Below are 20,272 nucleotides of genomic sequence, written 5' to 3' on the forward strand. Positions count from 1 at the left end.
CGGTCTAGAAGCATGAATAATAAATAAATAAATAAATCATACTAGGAAACAATCAGTATAAATTATAAGGATACAAGCAACAAAGTTACAGTCATACATTCATAAGTGGGAGGGTGATAGGAACGATGAGAAGATTAATAGTCATGCGAGTCCCTTTTTGGGAGAGTTGGCGGTTTAGAAATGCGAAGAATAAATAAATAAATAAAATAAATGCAGACTTAGTGAATAGTTTGATGGTGTTGAGGGACTTATTTGTTTATTTATAATCTCTCTTGTTAAGGATACTTTCTGTGTCCTTAAACTGTTCCCCAGCCAGAGGTGTTAGAACGAACTTGGCAGCTTTAAGACTGGTGGACTTCAAGTCCCAGAATCCTCCATCCAGCAAAGCTGGCTGAGAATTCTGGGAGTTAAAGTCCACAAGTCTCAAAGTTGCCAAGTTTGGAGACCCCCTGTGCTAGAATATCAATAACCATCTCTTCTGGGTCCATCGGCTAAGCATTCTGGGAGTCGGAATCCTCAAACATCTGGAGAAAGCCTGGCTGGGAACAGCTGCTTCAAGCTCCAGTATTATGCTTGGAAATAATCATATGTTCTTTGTTATTTTTTCTGCTTCAGCAGTCAAGGATAGAAAAAGACAGTTGCCCTTGAAAATGTATGAGGCTGTCTTCAGAATCACTCCCTCCCTTGCTAAAAGCCTCCTCCACCTCCCCAGTAATTGCTCATGCAAATTGAACTGTTAACTGCCTCCTACCTTCTCAAAAGTGCGTGGGAACGCAGCAGAACAATTTCAAGTTTTGCACTTCATCCTCCCCCAGATCCAACTTTTTCTAGGGATTTAAATGCAACCGGACCCAAGACAGATCCCTTGGGCAAATGTGAATTTGTTCAAAGCAGGGGTGAAATCCAACAGGTTCTGGAGAACCGGTAGCGGAAATTTTGAGTAGTTCAGAGAACCGGCAAATGCCACCTCTGGCTGGCCCCAGAGTGGGGTGGAAATGGAGATTTTGCAGTATCCTTCCCCTGGGGTGCTGTGGGAATGGAGATTATGCAGTATCCTTCTCCTGGAGTGCGGTGGGAATGAGGATTTTGCAATATCCTTCCTCCAGGAGTGGGGTGGGAATGGAGAGTTTGCAGTATCCTTCCCCATCCATGCCCACCAAGCCACACTATGCCTACCAAACCACTCCCACTGAACAGGTAGTAAAAAAAATTGAATTTTACCACTGGTTCAAAGAGTGATGATAGATAATGGACAGAGGGGAGTCACTCTTCAACTGTTTACTGGAATTGTGTATAGGTAGTCCTCAACGTACAACCGCAATTGAGCCCAAAATTTCTGTTGCAAAGCAAGATATTTTTTGTTAAGTGAATTTTGGCCCATTTCACCACCTTTGCTGTTAAGTGAGTCACCACAGTCAAGTTAGTGACACGGTTGTTAAGTGAATCTGGCTTCCCCATGGACTTCGCTTGTCTGAAGGTCGCAAAAGTGGATCACATCATCCCGGGACGCTGCAACCGTCATAAATGCAAGCCAGTTGCCAAGACTCTGAATTTTGATCATGTGCCCACAGGGATGTTACAACGGTTGTAAGCATGTAAAACAGTGACTTTTTCATATTTTTCAGTGCTGATGTAACTGCAAACTGTCACTAAACAGAAGGATGTAAATCAAGAATTACCTCCATATAATCCCATGCTGGATTACCGTATATACTTGAGTATAAGCCGACTCGAGTATAAGCCGAGACCCCTAATTTTACCCCAAAAAACTGGAAAAAGTTATTGACTCGAGTATAAGCCGAGGATGGGAAATGCAGCAGCTCACGGTAAATTTCAAAAATAAAAATACAGGTAGATAACAATAAAATTGCTAAAAGTGTGTGTGTGTGTGTGTATGAGTGAGACAGACAGACAGAGGAACAGAGAGAGGGAGTGAGGGAGGGAATCAGAGAGAGACTGACAGAGACGAATCAGAGATGTACTTTTAACTACCTGGCAGCGGCGTTTTGCCTTGGGGGGCTCCTCAGAACATCCCAAGACTTCGGAGGGAAGTTTACAGCCCTCCCTCGGAACGCTTCGGAGGGAAGCTTCTGCAAAGGCGACAACAAGTCTCCCAGGCTTTAATTTGCCGAGCTGTGCGCATGCGCCTGTTTTCCACGGCGTGGAGCAGTGGTGAGATTCTGCGCGGCGAGCGATGATTCCAGGGGCCATCCGGGAAGATGAGGAATGCGAGGGGGGACCCTGCCCCCCCCACTGATGGCCCCCGGAATCATCGCTCGCCGCCCAGAATCTCGCCGCTGCTCCACGCCGTGGAAAACAGACGCGCGCGTACAGCTCGGCAAATTTCAGCCTGGGAGACTTGTTACTCGCCGGGGTTATGCAGAAGCTTCCCTCCGAAGCCCGAGAGGAGGGAGGGAAGCGGGCGCCTGGCACACAGAAGAGCCGCATTAAAATGTTTAAAGAGCCACATTTTTATTTTTATTTTGTTCACTGGAGTATAAGCCGAAGTGGATTTTTCAGCCCAAAAAGTGGGCTGAAAAATTTGGCTTATACTCAAGTATATACGGTATATGCATTACTCCTCACAACTATTTGGTTAATATTTAAAATAAGACAATAGGGTGTGCAAATTTCCCTATCTTAAAAGATTCCAAATTTCATACGGCTGTTTCAAATATTCCAAATTTGGGGAAAATGCTCCAAAGTTTGATCTGTTCTTGGAAGGATAGGGCATTTTGTTTCAAAAAGCCACCATTTGGTACAAGGGTAACTTAACAGAAGCCCTGGTTAATTTGTCCCACGGCCACAAAAATAGACAGCTGGGCGTCAGTCCACATTGAGTGCTCTCTATGACCAAACGTACATAAAAATTGGTCAGGAGGATGATTTTTAAAAGAGACTTTAAAAAAAACTGCCCTTAGAAATTAATGAAAGTAATAAGTAGAAACAAGCACATCTTTGCAAAGTGATTTCACAATTTTTAAAAATATATAACATAGGCTCGTGGTGTCAACGTCTAAAGCGTTTCCATGACTACCATCAACTTTAGAAGGGGGGAGAATTCCATGCATACCTTCGGTCTCATATTTCTACAATCTAGTTGGAGAATATGATTTATGACGCAGGACAGAAGGGGGGAGTTTGGAGGGTAAAGTTCAAACGCAATTAAGCGAAAGTCAGTTTAGGCTCCACAGAAGTAATGCTAAGATGTTGATCCTAATAAATGAATGGGTTTTGTTTGAACTCTGTCTCGAGGCTCGGGAACTTCACACGTGGGGGATCTAAGGGTTAGTCATCCTTCCAAACTAGAACGGAAGCTGAAAAAGTTCTTAAAGTTGCCAAACTTGACAACGCTGCAAAACAACTAGACACAAAGATGGTTTCTTTCCCCTCGTGCCATCACTCTGCTGAACACCTAATTACCACAGTGCTGTTTTATGTCTAAGGATATTTACCCATGTAGTAGCGCTATGTTACTATTACCTTCTCATCCTTTCTATTACTTTTCCCTATTGGTATCTTATGATTATATTATGCACATTAAGCTTATTCACTGGAGACTAATTCCTTGTCTGTCCAATCACACTTGGCCAATAAAGAATTCTATTCTGTTCTGTTCCACACCATCCCATTCTGTTCTGCTCTTTTCTAGTTCTATTCTATTCTATTCCACTCCATTCCCTATATTTTCTATTCTGTTTTGTTCTATTCTGTTCTATTCCATTCCCTATATTTTCTATTCTGTTTTGTCCTGTCCTGTCCTATCCCATTATCTATATTTTCTTTTCTATTCTATTCTATTCTATTCTCATTCCATACCAACCAACCCCATTGTCAGCGTTCCAAATATGCAGAATTAAATCAGCGTCCAAGGCAGAGCTATCCTTAAAGCTCCAATTTAATAAGACAGACATGTTGGCACAAACTGTGGAATCCCGAAACTGAAAGCTTCCTGGGTTTTCCACCCAGTTTAAAGTTCAATATCTTGCCCCCACACCCACAAGTTCATCGCATGGTCCAATCTTCCTCTGCCACGCTGGCATTTCCACCCATCTAGTTCTGGTCAGGTGCAGAGACAAAGAATTACCTCTGGCTTCTAGAAAGGAATGACAACAATACATTCTACAATTCTACTCCTTACTATTCCCCCTCCCAATTACTACACTAATGAAACAGCATAGGAAAATAATAGAGTGTGGCAGGCCAAAGATCCTAAAAGGAATATAACTGCAGGCCTGACACCCATTCTGTATTCTATTCTACTCTGTTCTGTTCCACTCCACCCCATTCTGAATTCTATTCTATTTTATTCTGTTCTGCATTCTATTCTGCTCTGTTCTGTTATTCTATTCCACCCCACCCTACTTTGCATTCCATTCCATTCCTATTCCACTGAAATTAAATGCATGTCAATTTCATGTTAGACTGAAAGTGATTGTTGCTTTCAGAACAAGCCTCCCCAGTCGGTGCCATCTGTCCCTATAATCCGCCATATTGTCACTTCATATAATAAATAAATCTCACAACTTCCACAGCAGTTGGCAAAGCAACCAACTATTTATTTCTGTTCGAAGAGCTAGGAAAGGCTGTTTAAAATCCAGATTTAAACGGCACGCAACCCACCACAGGGGCAAGTTTCAAGATTTAAAATAAGCATGATTATACGGAGTACTTTTGGCCAATTTCAAAGAACTTCCAATGCTCCGTCTCCTTCAGCAATGAAGGATTTTGGAGAAATTCAGGCCTTTACTCAGGAAGGCTGAGAAGTAGTTAGATGAGATGACTTCTAGGAAGAGAAAATGTTTTCTCAGGTTTACTCTGAAGACAATTTTGCCCAAAGGCTATAAGTTCACTTATCAAGAAGAGCCATTTTGGAGAGCTGAGATATGATAGTTGAGAAATGAGCCTGAAACCAATATTTCATTCATTGGGGTTCATCTAAAAAGAGGTCATTTCTGCCATCTTGACATTTTTTGATGGCCATGGTACAGCAAGATCTATTTTGTATTTAACGTGATTGATCTGTAAGGAGAATTTTTTCTTCCCTGTAGGCCCACCCATAGTTGCAATTTGGTGGGGACTTTGGAAGGTCACCATGGGTGGCAACCATCCCTGAAGAACTCATAGTGACACCTTAAGCTTTACTTCCTGGACAGGTAAAAGTTCCCCTCGCACATATGTGCTAGTCGTTCCCGACTCTAGGAGGCGGTGCTCATCTCTGTTTGAAAGCTGAAGAGCCAACACTGTCCAAAGATGTCTCTGTGGTCATGTGGCCGGCATGACTAAACACCAAAGGCACACAGAATGCTGTTACCTTCCCACCAAAGGTGGTTCCTATTTTTCTACTTGCATTTTTATGTGCTTCTGAACTGCTAGGTTGGCAGAAGCTGGGACAAGACACAGGAGCTCACTTCATTACGTGACGCTATGGATTCGAACCGCTGAACTGCCGACCTTTCTGATCAACAAGCTCAGCTTCTTAGCCACTGAGCCACTGTGTCACCAATTTGCTTGGTCCTTATGTGCTCCTGAGAGAACATTCCAGAAGCAGTGAAACCGTGAGTAAAAGTTGCCTCCTTATCCTCGCTGGGAAGGACCACCAGCTAACAATGTTCCCAAGGAATTTGTAATGGAGAAGGCCTCAATCAGAGAGCAGACGTTGGTCAAGAATTGCTTCTTCCTCTGACTCTATGCAGGACAAAGCAAGCAATTACATCATTCCCCCCATCGGATGTCCTCTGTGTGCAATGAGTGGTGCGGTGGCCTAGAAGGTAGAGCTCTCGCCGCACAATCAGGAGGCTGTGAGTTCAATCCTAGGTAGAGGCAGATATATTTCTCTCTCTCTGGGCACAATGAGAATATATCTACTGAACAAAACTCCTCATTGGCGACAGGAAGGACATCCGGCCGGTAAGCACTCCTGCTAGCTCCATTCGGTTGCCCAGACTCCACCCTGCAAGGGATTATGGGGCCTTTGAAAGATGATGATGTCCTCTTTGTGCAATGGGAGAAGAGGAGGTGAAGGAGACTCAACCAGGATTAAAGAAATCTTGTCCACGCTCCTAATGAAGCTCATCAAGATGTTCTCTGCAGTCAAAGGCTTCTGTACCTCAAGACTTTATCAAACGGACATTCAGAGCGATAAAAGCCTCCTGCAGACTTCCCCAACCTGCTTCCCAGATGTGCCAGCCTGCAACACTCATCACAGCAGCCCAGAGAAGGCTGCCCCTGCTTAGGGTGAAGACCTGCCTGGAATAACTGGAGAATGCAGAAGAAACCCAACTGGCTTGGTGGAAGGCATCTCCCGAAGGAAACTGGATTGGGGCCAGGGAATGTTTGCGCACAAGGCAATCTGCCGTAGCACAAACCACACAGGAGCAGATGCTGGGTTGGAGGAGACCAGCTGAAGATGTCAGCTGCTGCTTTCACGTTGAAGCTACCAGAAGCATCTGACTAAGAAGCTAACAGAATGCCAGATGAGAAGCATCTTTGGCCCAAAGCGATGGGCTCCCTTTCCTCTTCCACGAAAAAAAAAAAAAGAGGAGACACACGCAAAATTGCTCCTTTCCCTGTCTTATAAGGCATGCAATCATATGATTTCATAATATCAGAGGTTCTCATCAACTTACCACCATTTGTTTTAATGACATTTTGAAGTTATGATGAAGCCGGACAAAGTGACTTACGTCCCACCCTTGAACCCTTGCACCTTGCACCCACCCACCCCCCATGGTTGCGTGATTGCGATCCAGGCACCCGCAAACGGGCTTGCATTTGCGAAAGCTGCAGCGTCCTGTGATCGCATGGTCGCAACTTGCAGCTTTTCCCACCCGGCTTCCAACAAGTCAGTGCAAGGAAAGGTTACAAATCGGATCGTGTGATGTCTCGCTCAATGACCATGGTGCTCGACTCAATAAACGTGGCAAGAAAGTCGTAAAATAGGGTGCAGTCACGTGGGGAGTAGGGTCCGGGGAGAGGGGGCGGTCTAGAAATTTAATAAATTATAATTTTATTATAAGCCTCACTTAAGAATTGCACACCATGAGTTTTCTGGCCCCGGTTGTGGCTGTACGTCAAGGGCTACCTCTAATAGTGACTAAAAGGGAAGCAGAAACTAAATAGCTAATATAGCAGCAATAGCACTTAAGACTTATATACTGCTTCATAGTGTTTTTACAGCCCCCTCTAAGCAGTTTACAGAGTCAGCCTCTTGCCCCCAACAATCTGGCTCCTCATTTTATCCACCTCAGAAGGAAGGCAGGCTGAATCAACCTTGAGCCGGAGAGCTTTGAACTGCCAAACTGCAGCTTGCAGTCAGCTGAAGTAGCTTGCAGTACCGCACTCTAACCACTCCGCCACCTCGGCTCATATATATTGCACCAGAGTTTGTTCAGCTGTTTGCTGCCGGGGGAAGTGGTGGGTGGAAAAACCAATTTCCTGTCCTCCTACACCACCTTGTTGGTGGATGAGACCTTCAGAGATGCTCGACTGGAGTCCCTCACGCAGGATGAGGCTGTATTGGATTAGACTTACTCACTCCAAGAAAGGAGAGGACCACCTGGGAAAGGTCTCTTCCAACCCTAGCTCTTCATGCCCAGGTGTCATGGAAGGCAGTCTGGACTCCCAGGAGGGATTGGGTCAGAGGTGAAATGTAATTTTTTTTTGCCACCAGTTCTCCGGGTGTGGCTTGGTGGGCGGTGGCTTGGTGGGTGGTGGGGGTAATGTGACTGGGTGGGGGTGGCCAACTCTTTTTTAATTTTTAAAGCATTTTTTTACTACCTATTTGCCCAAACTGGTAATAAAAAATGCTTTAAGAAATGAAATAAAAGGTTCAGTTGTGCCGGGCGACCATGGGAACCTTTTTTTCACTTTTAAAAGCATTTTTTTTACTACCAGTTTGGATGAATAGCTAGTTAAAAATGCTTTAAAAAGTGAAAAAAAGGTTTTGACGATCACGTGGCACAGCTGATTGTCATAGAACAGCGATGGCAAACCTTTTTTGGCTCGCGTGCCATAAGTGGGGGGAGCGCAGGGGGGTCATGTGCGGGCGTGCCGCACCCATAATGCAATGCGTGACCCCCCCAGTGTGCATGTGTGCACCACAGGTGCAACCCCCCCCATTTTTGCATGCTTTTTTCGCCCTCCCCAGGCTCCAGAGGTTTTATAGGAGCCTGGGGAGGGCGAAAACAGCCTCCCCCCCTGGAAGCCCTCCGGAGGCTTCAGGGACCTTCAGGAGGCTTCCCTGAAGCCTCGGGAGCAGTCAAAACAACCCTCCGAGGAAACAGGAAGTCCGTTCCCGAACTTCCGTTTTGTCCGAAGGGCCGGTTTTTTGCGCTCCGGAGGCTTCAGGGAAGCTCATGAGGGCCTCCGGGGGGGGGGGGGGAGGCTCTTTTCGCCCTCCCCAGGCTCCTATAAAGCCTCTGGAGCCTGGGGAGGGTGAAAAATGGCTTTTAAAAAGGGTGAACTCAGCTGGCCAGCGCCTCGCGTGCCCTGACAAATGGCTCCGCGTGCCACCTGTGGCACGCGTGCCATAGGTTCACCATCACTGTCATAGAACCTTTTCCCCCACTTTTTAAAGCATTTTTTTCCTGCCGTTCAGGCGAATAGGCAGGGGGAAAAATGCTTTAAAAAGTGGGGGGGAAAGCTTCCAACGATCGCATGGCTCACTGATCCACGCAATCGTTCAGAAAATTTTTTCCTGCTTTTTAAAGCATTTTTTTCCTGCCTATTCGCCCGAACCGGCAGGAAAAAAAATGCTTTAAAGAGCCATGCGGTCCTCGGAAGCTTTTTAAAAAACTATTGGTTCACGGAATCAATGGCAATCGTCCCTAGCGGTTTGCGCAAACCCGTGAGAACCAGTAGCATTTCCCCCTTGGATTGGGTGCAATCCAGAGGAGTCGGAGACAACTGAGTTCAGATAACTTGTGTAAGAGAAAGAGGGTGAAGATAACTCCTCCCTATCAGTTCCCAGAGTTTATGCCGGAATATCTATGGAGTTTCTCCGTCATCCAGGTCATGGTTGTCCCAAAGGTGCTTTCTTTAAAAAGGCAATTGGACTTTCCTTGCTTTGCTTGAAGACATTTTGCCTCTCATCCAAGAAGCTTCTTCAGTTCTGACTGAATGCTGTGGAACCGAAAATGCTTCTTGGATGAAAAGCAAAACTTCTTTAAGCAAAACAAGGAAAGTCCAGCTACCTTTTGAAAGAAAGTCCCTTTTGGGGATGGTAGTTTGCTTTAGTCTGGCAAGAATCTGTCGACAGGTGAGGAAGAATAAAAGAATCTGCTTGGAAGAATTACCATATGGGTAGTCCTTGACATACGACCATAATTGAGCCCAAAATTTTGTTGCTAAGTGAAACATGGGTTAAGTGAATTTTGCCACCTTTCGTGCCAGAGTTGTTAAGTGAACCACTGCAGCTGTTAAGTTTAGTAGCACAGTTAAGTGAATCTGGTTTCCCCTTTGTCTTTGCTTGTACGAAGGTCACAAAAAGGGAATACATGACCCCGGGGACACTGCAGCCGTCATAAATATGAGTCAGTTGCCAAGTGTCCAAATTTTGATCAAGCGACTCTGGGGATATTGCAACCGTTGTGTGAAAAACAGTCACACGTCACTTTTTTCAGTGCTGTTGTAAGTTTGAACAGTCACTAAATGAACTGTTGTAAGTCAAGGACTACCAGCATATCTTTCTTAATTTCTGGAGCCTGACATCAGTTGACGGAGCAGACCCCTCTCACACTGAGGACAGGCCTCTTGAAATGGGAGATTTCTTTCAATCCATAGAAATTCTGCCCGATGGGTAGAGAGCATCATGAACTGCCCATGGGGGGAGGGGGGGGCTGTTGAGAACAGGTCTCAGCTGGACACCTTGGTGGATTCCACTGAACTGCTTGCCATAAAGTCACAGGTGAGGCAAGGTGGCGCAGTGGTTAGAGTGCAGTACTACAGGTTACTTCTGCTGCCTGCCAGCTGCCTGTAATTTGGCAGTTCAAATTTCACCAGGCTCAAGGTTGACTCAGCCTTCCATCCTTCCGAGGTGTGTAAAACGAGGACCCAAAATTGTTGGGAGCAATATGCTGACTTTGTAAATCGCTTAGAGAGGCTGTAAAGCATTGCAAAGCGGTATATAAGTCTAAGTACTATTGCAACCAGCGGCTGTCAAGATAGCATACAATTAAAAAAAACAACTTTAAAACCATCTACTTTGCAGGACTGGGGCCTTAGTTCCCCGTTCCACCAGAGCCAACGTTCTTTAGCATTTAGCAAATAAAAGCAGCAGGATATTTTCCAGGATCCATGTTCTATTAAGTGCCAGATGTTTAATGTATTATACATGGGCCTGCCCTTAAGATGGTTTCATAACAATTCATCGATATGAGTGCCAGATGACTAAAATGAGACCAGGCTCTCTGATCCTATTATACGAGGAATGGCAGGGTATAAATCAAATCTAATAAAAATACTTCAGCTGCCCCGTGTATCCTATTTTAATTCACAGCAATGGTTTTGATCTTTACAGCTTTTTATCTATATCTATATTATTATCTATATTATTTTGACAATAAAAACTTTGTATTTTCTCAGGTGTTTTAATTCAATTTCTTCTACTCCCATCTTGTTACTTTAATGTTATTCTAGGATTGTGTGATGCTTTAGAATCAATTTGTGACAGATGTTTTGAAAAGCAAGAAAGTATCAACTCAGCATCTCTGGGTGACTCATTAAAGCAGTCCCATCCCAGACTGTTTCCTGCAGCTGTAAAAACAGAGGTGGCTGCTTTCATAAGTGACAGGTGAAAGAGAATGAATGCTCCCACTGCCAAAATTACATATGAAACACCCACGCCCCTCTTCAACTATTGTGAGTGTCTTAAAAGAACATTTTAACTTGCATATTTTATTCTGCAATAGGTTAGATTATAATCTATGCAGTATTACAAATGCAACAGCCCCGGATAATCTGAAAATTCACACATTCAAAGAAAGTTTGCTTGTACAGGGATTCCCAACAGACTTGCATCTCTGAAATGCAGGAAATTACAATTTCTGTCAAGCAGCATACCTGGATAACATTTGGTTTGGAAAAAGCAGTAAAGGTTCAAATGTCTTCAGCCTTTTTTTGGAATTGAGTGTAGTGCAACTTAAAGACATGTGGACTTCAACTCCTAGAATTCCCCAGCCAGCATGGAGTTGAAGTCCACTAATCTTTGTCAAGATCAAGAAATATGGTCCTAGATTCTGCTTACCTCATGTTCATTTTTACAGCGCTTAAAGGCAAAGCTTGAATTGTTAATGATTATTCCTTGGTCTTCTCTTTGGGGCCAACCAGGGTGCTTTTAGGCAAAATATCGGAACATAGTTTATGATAGCATTTTGCTCTGCAAGTTGTCTATTCCTATTTCCGCATTTCTGGTCTTAAGAAATGGTGACAAAATGTAGAGGTCAAAATACAATCTCTTTTTTAAAAAAATTCATGCCAAGTGCAGTTTTCAGTTAAAGTCCTTCTCCGCTCTCTCATTCCTGAATACTTTTTTTGGGGTGATAGTGGTGGTGGGGAGAGCTGTCTGTGCAAATAAAAGCTGGATGAATCACTTGCATTTCCTTTGCAAACTGCATCAGGGATCCAATTCTACCCCAAAAGAAAGGAAGGATGACTCTCCTTTTTATTCAATATTTTGCCAACTGGTTGTTCTCTATAGGGGCTTAATATGTTAACAAATCCTCCTCGATCCTACCATTTACTAAATTATTACGGTATATTGGGAGGAAAGATGGGGAAAAAAACAGTTCTGGAAATCCCGCTGAGAACTGAATATTGGTCTTGGGTCATTTTCTCTAAAAGTGTTTGAATTATGACACTTCAGCACAGACTGTCCAATTGTTAGTCAATGACTTTATTTTACTTTTTTGGCTACATGCTGCCTGGAGTCACTCACACATCTTATAAGATAGACAGTCATACAGGTTTGATAGCTTATTCATCTACTTCTCTCTCGATAGATGGGTGGACAGATATAAATTTGATAGTTTATCCATGTATTCCAGAGAGAGGGGGGGAGGGAGGGAGGGAGGGAGGGATGGAGGGAGAGGGAGGAAGAAAGAAAGAAAGAAAAAGGGAAGAAAGAAAGAAGGAAGAAAGAAGAAAGAAAGAAAGAAAGGAAGGAAAGAAAGAAAGGAAGGAAGGAAGGAAGGAAGGAAAGAAGGAAAGAAAGAAAGAAAGAAAGAAAGAAAGAAAGAAAGAAAGAAAGAAAGAAAGAAAAAACTAGGAATGCAATCTGGTCATTTCTGCAGTGGAGAAAGTCAGCACTTGACCTTCTCAAGAATTGCCATGGCTATTGATCATGATAATTAATCTGGAGTTTACAATGAGGGTAATGTTCATTCTGAAGCGTGTCCCACATCAAGTTGCTGAATCCCCCCATTTGGAAGGGATCCGTCCTCCACTTCAAACTCCTGCTGGATGCCGTCTCAGGAAGAACTGCACACAACGTTTCCTAGCTTGACACCACCATCATCACAGCCTCCGCAGTAGCCCAAGTGCCAAAACAATTACATTGAACACCCTCAACTGCATGGCAGGTGGGAATATTTCCTGGCTCCCGGAAGATCTGCGTCATTTGCTCCAGACTGACTTTCTGGATCCCTCTCCAATTTGGCCAATACGATCAACACTCGGTGCCCAGAAGGGGACACGATAATCTGGAGGGCAACCTCCAATCAGCAGAGAGGCAAGGCTTCTCACACTGCGGTTACTGTGCTCCCCTCGGGGCACCTTAAAATGGCGTTTGCTTTTTTCGCAGTTAAGTTGCCCTCTGGGCTCAAGGTTGCTTTGCAGGGTGTGAGCTTCCATTTCTAAAATAAATAAACCTTTTAAAATCGGATGGGGCGTGAAACCTGTCAGCAACCTGGTGCCTTGTTTGGGCCAGGCATCAAAGCAGAATGAACACTATTCTCACTTCAAACTCTAGATTATTTATCACGGCCCAATATCAATGGCAATTCTTGAAAAAGTGAAGTGCTGACTTTCCTCCACTTCACCCCTTCGTTTCTAGTTTTCCATTACCTAATCCAATATATATGGATGGAAGAGTGGGTGGGTGGGAGAGAGAGAAATGGAGAGGGAGAGAGGGAGGGAGAGAGAGAGAGAGAGAGAGAGGAGAGAGAGATCAAGAACCAATATTCAGATCTCAGTGCATTTCCAGATGGCAGTTCTATTCTTTCCCCAACTTTCCTGCAAATAATAACAATAATTTATTAAACTTGTAGGCTGTTTCACTCTCATGAACTCTGAGTGCAAAGCAAACACAGAAATTACAGTGAAATAAATAATGGAAAAACACTGAAAAAATTTACTCTCCACAAAGGCTAAATAAAGGAGAAATACAACTTAGTGCTTTTGGGTGTGGTTTTTTTTTTAACAAGGAAAAGTTTATTACTACCAAAATTTCTGCCTAGAGCCTATATTCTCTCCTGCCCCAACCTATCTTGTGCCCCTGCACTTCCACTGATACGGTTTAATCTGTCCTAACCAGCTGACCTGCCAATTCTAAAGCCTATTTTTTGGCCACAGACTCTACAAATACTGGCAATCACCACTCCACATTTTAAGATCAAATCAAGCAAATGCAGAAGGGGGGGAAAAACAACTCCCAGATCTAAAAGCACCATGTTGACACCATGATAACTGTCTGGTTTGGTTCTGCAACCCAACAAGGCAGACACAGACTTCAGAGGATAATCAGAACTGCAGAAAAAACAATGGCTACCAACCTGCCTTCCATTCCATCGTACACTGCACGAGTCAAAAAGAAGGCTATGAAAATATCTACAGACCCCTTGCATCCTGGACATAAATTGTTTCAACTCCTACCCTCAAAATAATAATAATAATAATAATAATAATAATAATAATAATAATAATAATAATAATAATAATAATAATAATTATTATTATTATTATTATTATTATTATTATTATTATTATTATTATTTCTTAGCCGCACCCTCTCCCGAAGGACTCGGGGCGGCGTACAATGAAACATATGAAATAAATATGTGGACAAAACAAACATTTAACAGAGACATAAACCGAGACACACACAAAATGACACTATAGAGCACTGCACAGCAAGACAACTAGACACCAGAGCAGTTTTTCCCCGAATGCCATCACTCTGCTAAACAAATAATTCCCTCAATACTGTCAAACTATTCACTAAGTCTGCATTACTATTCCTATTCGTCTTCTCATCATTCCTATCACCCATCTCATCCCACTTATGACTGCAGGACTGTAACTTTGTTGCTTGTATCCTTACAATTTATATTGATATTGTTTCCTGATTGCTTAATTGTACCCTATGACTATCATTAAATGTTGTACCTTATGATTCGTGACGAATGTATCTTGTCTTTTTATGTACATGGAGAGCATAGGCACCAAAGACAAATTCTTTGTGTGTCCAAACACACTTGGCCAACAAAGAATTCTATTCTATTCTATTTCATTCCATTCCGTTCATATTGATATTGATTGTTTCCTGGTTGCTTATTTGTACCCTATGACTATCATTAAGTGTTGTACCTTATGATTCTTGACAAATGTATCTTTTCATGTCTTTTTATGTACACTGAGAGCTTATGCACCAAAAACCTGTGTCCAATCACTCTTGGCAATAAAGAATTCTATTCTATGCTATTCTATTCCATTCTATTCTATAGTTGGGATCCCTCCTTCTTGGGTGCATTAGATAAAGCGAAACCACTTTTGCAACTCAGAAGCCCAGCATCAACTTCTTAAATAAGGGCCAGAACGATTGTTAAGTCTGCTTGGCCGGCTTCCCTCATCCTGTCCGGTGTCTGCACCGAAATCCTATGAAATCCCACCTGGACCTTCTTTCATATCCCAAGGAAGGAGGCCTCCTGGCTTTGACCTAAGCGCTGCCTGCCCAGAAGAAGGAAAGCCAGGAGCAAAGAAGGGAAGAGTCGAGGCAAAGAGGAGAGGGGGAATGGGGGGGGGTCCCCTGCTTGGGGAGGGGCTGCAGAGCCTCACTCCCACCGGGGGTCCCGGCTTCCAAGCAAGGCGGCCTCCCGCGCCAGGCGCTCCAAGGGGGTCCGCTAAAGGGCGCTCCGGGACGGGCAGCAGCCCCTCTCACCAGCCGCAGCGCCCAGGCGGCTCCTTCGGCGGGCGAAACGCCCAGCGCGGGCGATGCCTCTCCGGGGCGCGGCGCCTCTCCCGCTTGGCCAGGGCGGCATCCGCTCCGCGCGCGCTCCGCAAGGAAGCGCCCGGCGCCGCCCGGAGCCTCCGGCAACAGGCAGTCCGGAGACGGCCGGGAGGAGGAGGGAGGGCGCGGCTGAGAGCTGCCCGCACCGGTGGCCGCAGGACCTCCGGCTTCCCTCTTTCTTCGCTCCCTCCCTCCCTCCTTTCTTCCTTCTCTCCTTCTTCTCTCCCTTCTTTCCTTCCCCCCTCCTTATTTCCTTTCCTTCTCTATTTCCCTTCCTTCCTCCCTATTTTCCTTCCTTCCTCTTCTCCTTCCTTCCTCCCTTCCTCCTTTCCTTTTCTCCTATCTTCCTATCTCTCTTCCCTTGCCTCCTTCCTTCCCTCCCTCCTCCTTCCTCTCCTTTCTCCCTTCCTTCTCTCCTATCTTCCTATCTCTCTTCCTTCCTTCCTCTTCCCTTCCCTCCTTCCCTCCCTCCTCCTTCCTCTCCTTTCTCCCTTCCTTCTCTCCTATCTTCCTATCTCTCTTCCTTCCTTCCTCTTCCCTTCCCTCCTTCCTCTCCTTCCTCCTTTCCTTCTCTCCTATCTCCTTCCCTCCTTCTTTCCTTCCTCCTTTCCCTCCTTGCGCCCCACTCACTCGGCGGCGCTGGTGCCGTTGATGGCGGAGCCGTCGGGCGCGGGGGTCAGCTGAATGGGGCCCGGCTTCTTCTTGGGCATGGCGGCGGCGGCGGCGGCGGCGGGCGCGGAGAGGGCGAGGCTCGCGGGGCGCGGGGGCGGCGGAGCGGCTGCGGTCGGAGCGCCACGGCGGAGCCCGGCGGGCGGCTGCGCTCGGGGGGCGCTTTAAGGCGGGCGAGGGGAAGGGGCGCTCCCCCTCCCTCGGGCCGGGCGGCGCGCAAGGCGCATGTGCTCTGGGCTCAGCCGGCAGCGCCAAGACGCCGCCGCCGCGCTTCCGCCCCCCCCCCGCCCGGAATGCGTGGGAGGGGAGGGGGGAGAAAGAGGGGGCAAGAGGGAGGAGGGATGGGAGGAGGCAAGGGAGAGAAGGAGGAAGGAGGGAGAGGAGGGGGGAGGAGAAGATGAGGAAGAGAAGAGGGGGAGAGGAAGAGGAGGAGGGGAGGGGGGCAAAGGAGAGGAGGAGGAAGAGAGGGTGAGGTGGGGTGAGGGAGGTGGGGGTGGGGGAGGAGAGGAGGGAAAAGAGGGAGAGGGAGAGGAGGGGGCAAGGGAGAGGAGGAGGAAGGAGAGGAAGGAGGGAGAGGAGGAGGAAGAGAGGGTGAGGTGGGGTGAGGGAGGTGGGGGTGGGGGAGGAGAGGAGGGAAAAGAGGGAGAGGGAGAGGAGGGGGCAAGGGAGAGGAGGAGGAAGGAGAGGAAGGAGGGAGAGGAGGAGGAAGAGAGGGTGAGGTGGGGTGAGGGAGGTGGGGGTGGGGGAGGAGAGGAGGGAAAAGAGGGAGATGGAGAGGAGGGGGCAAGGGAGAGGAGGAGGAAGGAGAGGAAGGAGGGAGAGGAGGAGGAAGAGAGGGTGAGGTGGGGTGAGGGAGGAGAGGGTGGGGGAAGAGAGGAGGGAGAAGAGGGAGAGGAGGAGGAAGGAGAGGAAGGAGGGAGAGGAGGAAGAGAGGGTGAGGTGGAGTGAGGTGGGAGGAGAGGAGGGAAAAGAGGGAGAGGGAGAGCAGGGGGCAAGGGAGAGGAGGAGGGAGAGGAGGAAGAGGGTGAGATGGGGTGAGGGAGGAGGGTGCGGGGGAGGAGAGGAGGGGGCAAGGGAGAGGAGGAGGAAGAGAGGGTGAGGTGGAGTGAGGGGGGGAGGAGAGGAGGGAAAAGAGGGAGAGGAGGGGTCAAGGGAGAAGAGGAGGAAGGAGAGGAAGGAGGGAGAAGAGGAGGAAGAGGGTGAGGTGGGGTGAGGGAGGAGAGGGTGGGGGAGGAGAGGAGGGAGAAGAGGGAGAGGAGGGGGCAGTCGGGCGCTGTTCCCGCTGCGCTCCCCCTTTCCTCTGCCCCCCCCCCCCCAATCGGGTCAGACTGGGCTGGCTAGCGCACAGGGCTCCGGGCACTGGCGACCCTCCCTCTGCTGCTCCATGCAGGTGGTCCACACTACTCCCAGGCTTTTTGGCTCTTGCTTGACTCTCCCATTTATGCTGCGGGTGGTGGAGGAGGAGGGTCTTCCCAGATAGGAATATGCCGGATTGTTTGGTGAGGGGCACCATTGTTACTCTTTGTAACCCCACCCCCCCAAATATAGGAGGCTGTGTACAGTACAGGTAGTACAACGGTTTGCTTAGTGACCAAGGTTACAGCAGCACTGAAAAAAGTGACTGAAGAATATTTTTCACGCTTTCCGGTACAACCTTTGCAGCATCCTCAGGGTAACATGATCAAAATTCCTCCATTGGCAACTGACTCATATTTATGACGGTCACAGTGTCCCGGGGTCACGTGATCCCTTTTTTGCAACCTACTGATAAGCCAAATTGGGGAAGCCAAATTCCCTTAGTAACCACGTTACTAAGTTAAGAACTGCAGCAATTCACTTAACAACTATGGCAAGAAAAGTTGTAAAATGGAGCAAAAAGCTCAAAACACATGTCTCGCTTAAGCACAGAACCGTTGGGCTCCATTGCAGTCGTTAAGTCGAGGGCTGCCTGTGTTGCATTCACCTAGAGCAGAATTTCCCAAACTTGGAAACTTTTAAGACGGGTGTCCAAACTTGGGAACTTTAAGACTTGTGGACTTCAACTCCCAGAATTCTGGGAGTTGAAGTCCACAAGTCTTAAAGTTCCCAAGTTTGGTGATTCACTTAACAACTTATGTGATTCACTTAACAACCATGGCCCAAAGGCCAGATGCCGTGGTGGGTTCTAGAGAGCATGGGGATTGCCTTTGTGGCATTCGAGGCCCTGAATTAAAAGGCATAGAAAAGTGGCAGCAGACGGAGACCACCGAAGGCCACTGGTGTGAAGGGCCAATTCAAGTCCTCTCCTCTCCAGCATCCACCTGTGGCCCCCGCCTGCCTGGGACTTCTGACTCTTCCTGCTTAACGACCTGCAAGGTGCTGGGGTTACGACAGCAAGCAGGACTGTGAGGATTGTGATCCCTAAATGATGCACATTGGGCTATGATCACTGTGACAGAAACCCTGGTCCAATGAGTGTCATAAGTCAAAGAGTATATGCACTGCAGATGTCCTTGCGTTGTTCTTGAGAACAGTGTGGTCTGTGAATCCAATCCCTCCACGGTTTTAATATTCTGCAAGGCTCTTAAGGTGTCTGTGTTCACACATCGCTTTAAACCAGGTTGTTCTTTAAAAAAAAAAAGGTTTTTTATTAGGTAAACATTAAAAACATTGGACATAGTGCAACATTTCTGGCATAAACGTTTCCATATAGTGATTGGATCTTACAACGATTACATTTTATATCCATTACATAGGTGTGTGTAGTCAGTCAGATTACCTCTCTATTGATCCTTTCTTTTATATAATTACTAACCATTCAAATACATATCCAATTCCTACCTATCCCATATTCTTAATACCATATTATCCAATTCTTAACTTGTCTGTGTTTTTCTGTCCCGGCCTTTCCCTCATTTCTAACCATCGGTACAGATTTTGTGATATTCCGTCTCCCCCTTGCCTCTGAGCACTAGAGTCAGTCTGTCCATTTCTGCGCACGTCAGTATCTTATTTATTATTTCTTGTTCCGAGGAAGTCTCTTTTTTATTTTTCAATTTTTGTGCAAAAACCAGTCTTGCCACTGTTAAAATATGCAGCATTAAATATAGTCCACCTTTTCCATATTTTTTTTGTGATCCCTAATAAAAATAATTCTGGGCTCAACTCCATCCTTTGATTTAGCATCTCTCCCAAATACTTTCTAAGCCAGGGTCTTCTTAACCATGGCTTGTTAATTCTGTTGCAATGGCACACTTGTTACACTAGCTGTCAAAAAGACAAGCTGCTTTGCTCACAGGTCAGTAATGGAAACAATTGTGTGTAGTTCATTCAAAGGTGTATTATCCAGCAGACAACATACTTTGCCACATCGCATACAACATACTGTGTGTCATATATGCATATATATGCAGAATTTTGTATTTATTTTGTCGTGTTTAGGCAGTGTCAATTGGAGGTAGAGATCCTTTTGAGAGCTGTATGCAACGGGATTTCATTTTAATGTATGCCAATTACATTCAAAGTGACCATAAAGTTATTCTAAGTCAGGGGTGTCCAAACTTGGGAACTTTAAGACTTGTGGACTTCAACTCCCAGAATTCCCCAGCCAGCCGGCTGGGGAATTCTGGGAGTTGAAGTCCACAAGTCTTAAAGTTCCCAAGTTTGGACACCCCTGTTCTAAGTCTTAAGCCTAAAGAACTACAACTCTCAAATGCCCCAGCCAACCGGGGGGGGGGGGGGGTGACCAGTAGTAAATCACTGGGCATGTCCAAATAGACAGGCTACTCAGTAGATGCTGCGCCAGAGAAGCAGCAGAATGGCCAGAGAAGTGTCCTAAAAAATGCAACAAGATTTCATGCGCAAAGAAAATCCAGCTAGCAAAAAAAAAAAAACACACACACACAACATTAAAACTCAATTATTCTTACCTATTTCGTTGTATTTATATTGTACAATGACAATAAAGACTATACTATTTAATACATGCAGCATAATATTAGACTAGAAAAATGTAAATTTCATTAAAACCTAGAAACCCATATTTTTTTAAAAAAAACATTAATATTTAGGTTTATAAACCTTGCACTGCCAAACCCGACCAGAAAATAAACGCACAGAACGAACTGCCTAAAGTTCTATGAAAGTTGCAGCGGCAACAGCAGCGCATGCGCACTCGGCCGCAGCAGAGCGGCCCAGAAATACGAGGGGAGGGCAGGCAGGGAGTGGGTACGCATGCGCAGAGGAGGAACGTCACCCACCGGAATATGAGCGTGGCATAGATAGGAGATTTTTTTGTAGAGGTGATCTCTTCCTCATTCAGAACTTCTCTCGGGTCACCTGATGGAGCCTCTCAGTTGGGCGGGGTTGGGCTGCCTTTTCACCCAAGCTACCTGGAATGGC

The 20,272-nt window shown here is 46.0% G+C and overlaps 1 protein-coding gene across 1 annotated transcript in view; it reads right to left on the minus strand.

Annotated features, from left to right (window-relative positions):
• Positions 1 to 16,161, minus strand: part of MAP2K1 (mitogen-activated protein kinase kinase 1) — a 52,298-nt gene extending 36,137 nt beyond the window's left edge. Inside the window, exon 1 of the mRNA XM_081965227.1 lies at positions 15,854 to 16,161. Within this exon, the coding sequence (XP_081821353.1) occupies positions 15,854 to 15,933 (80 nt within the window). The 5' untranslated portion in view covers positions 15,934 to 16,161. The remainder of the gene's footprint in view (positions 1 to 15,853) is intronic.
• Between the last annotated feature and the right edge of the window lie 4,111 nt (positions 16,162 to 20,272).

This window comes from Natrix helvetica, assembly GCF_964273705.1.
Source record: "Natrix helvetica genome assembly, chromosome: 12".
In the NCBI taxonomy this organism is placed as follows: Eukaryota; Metazoa; Chordata; class Lepidosauria; order Squamata; family Natricidae; genus Natrix; species Natrix helvetica.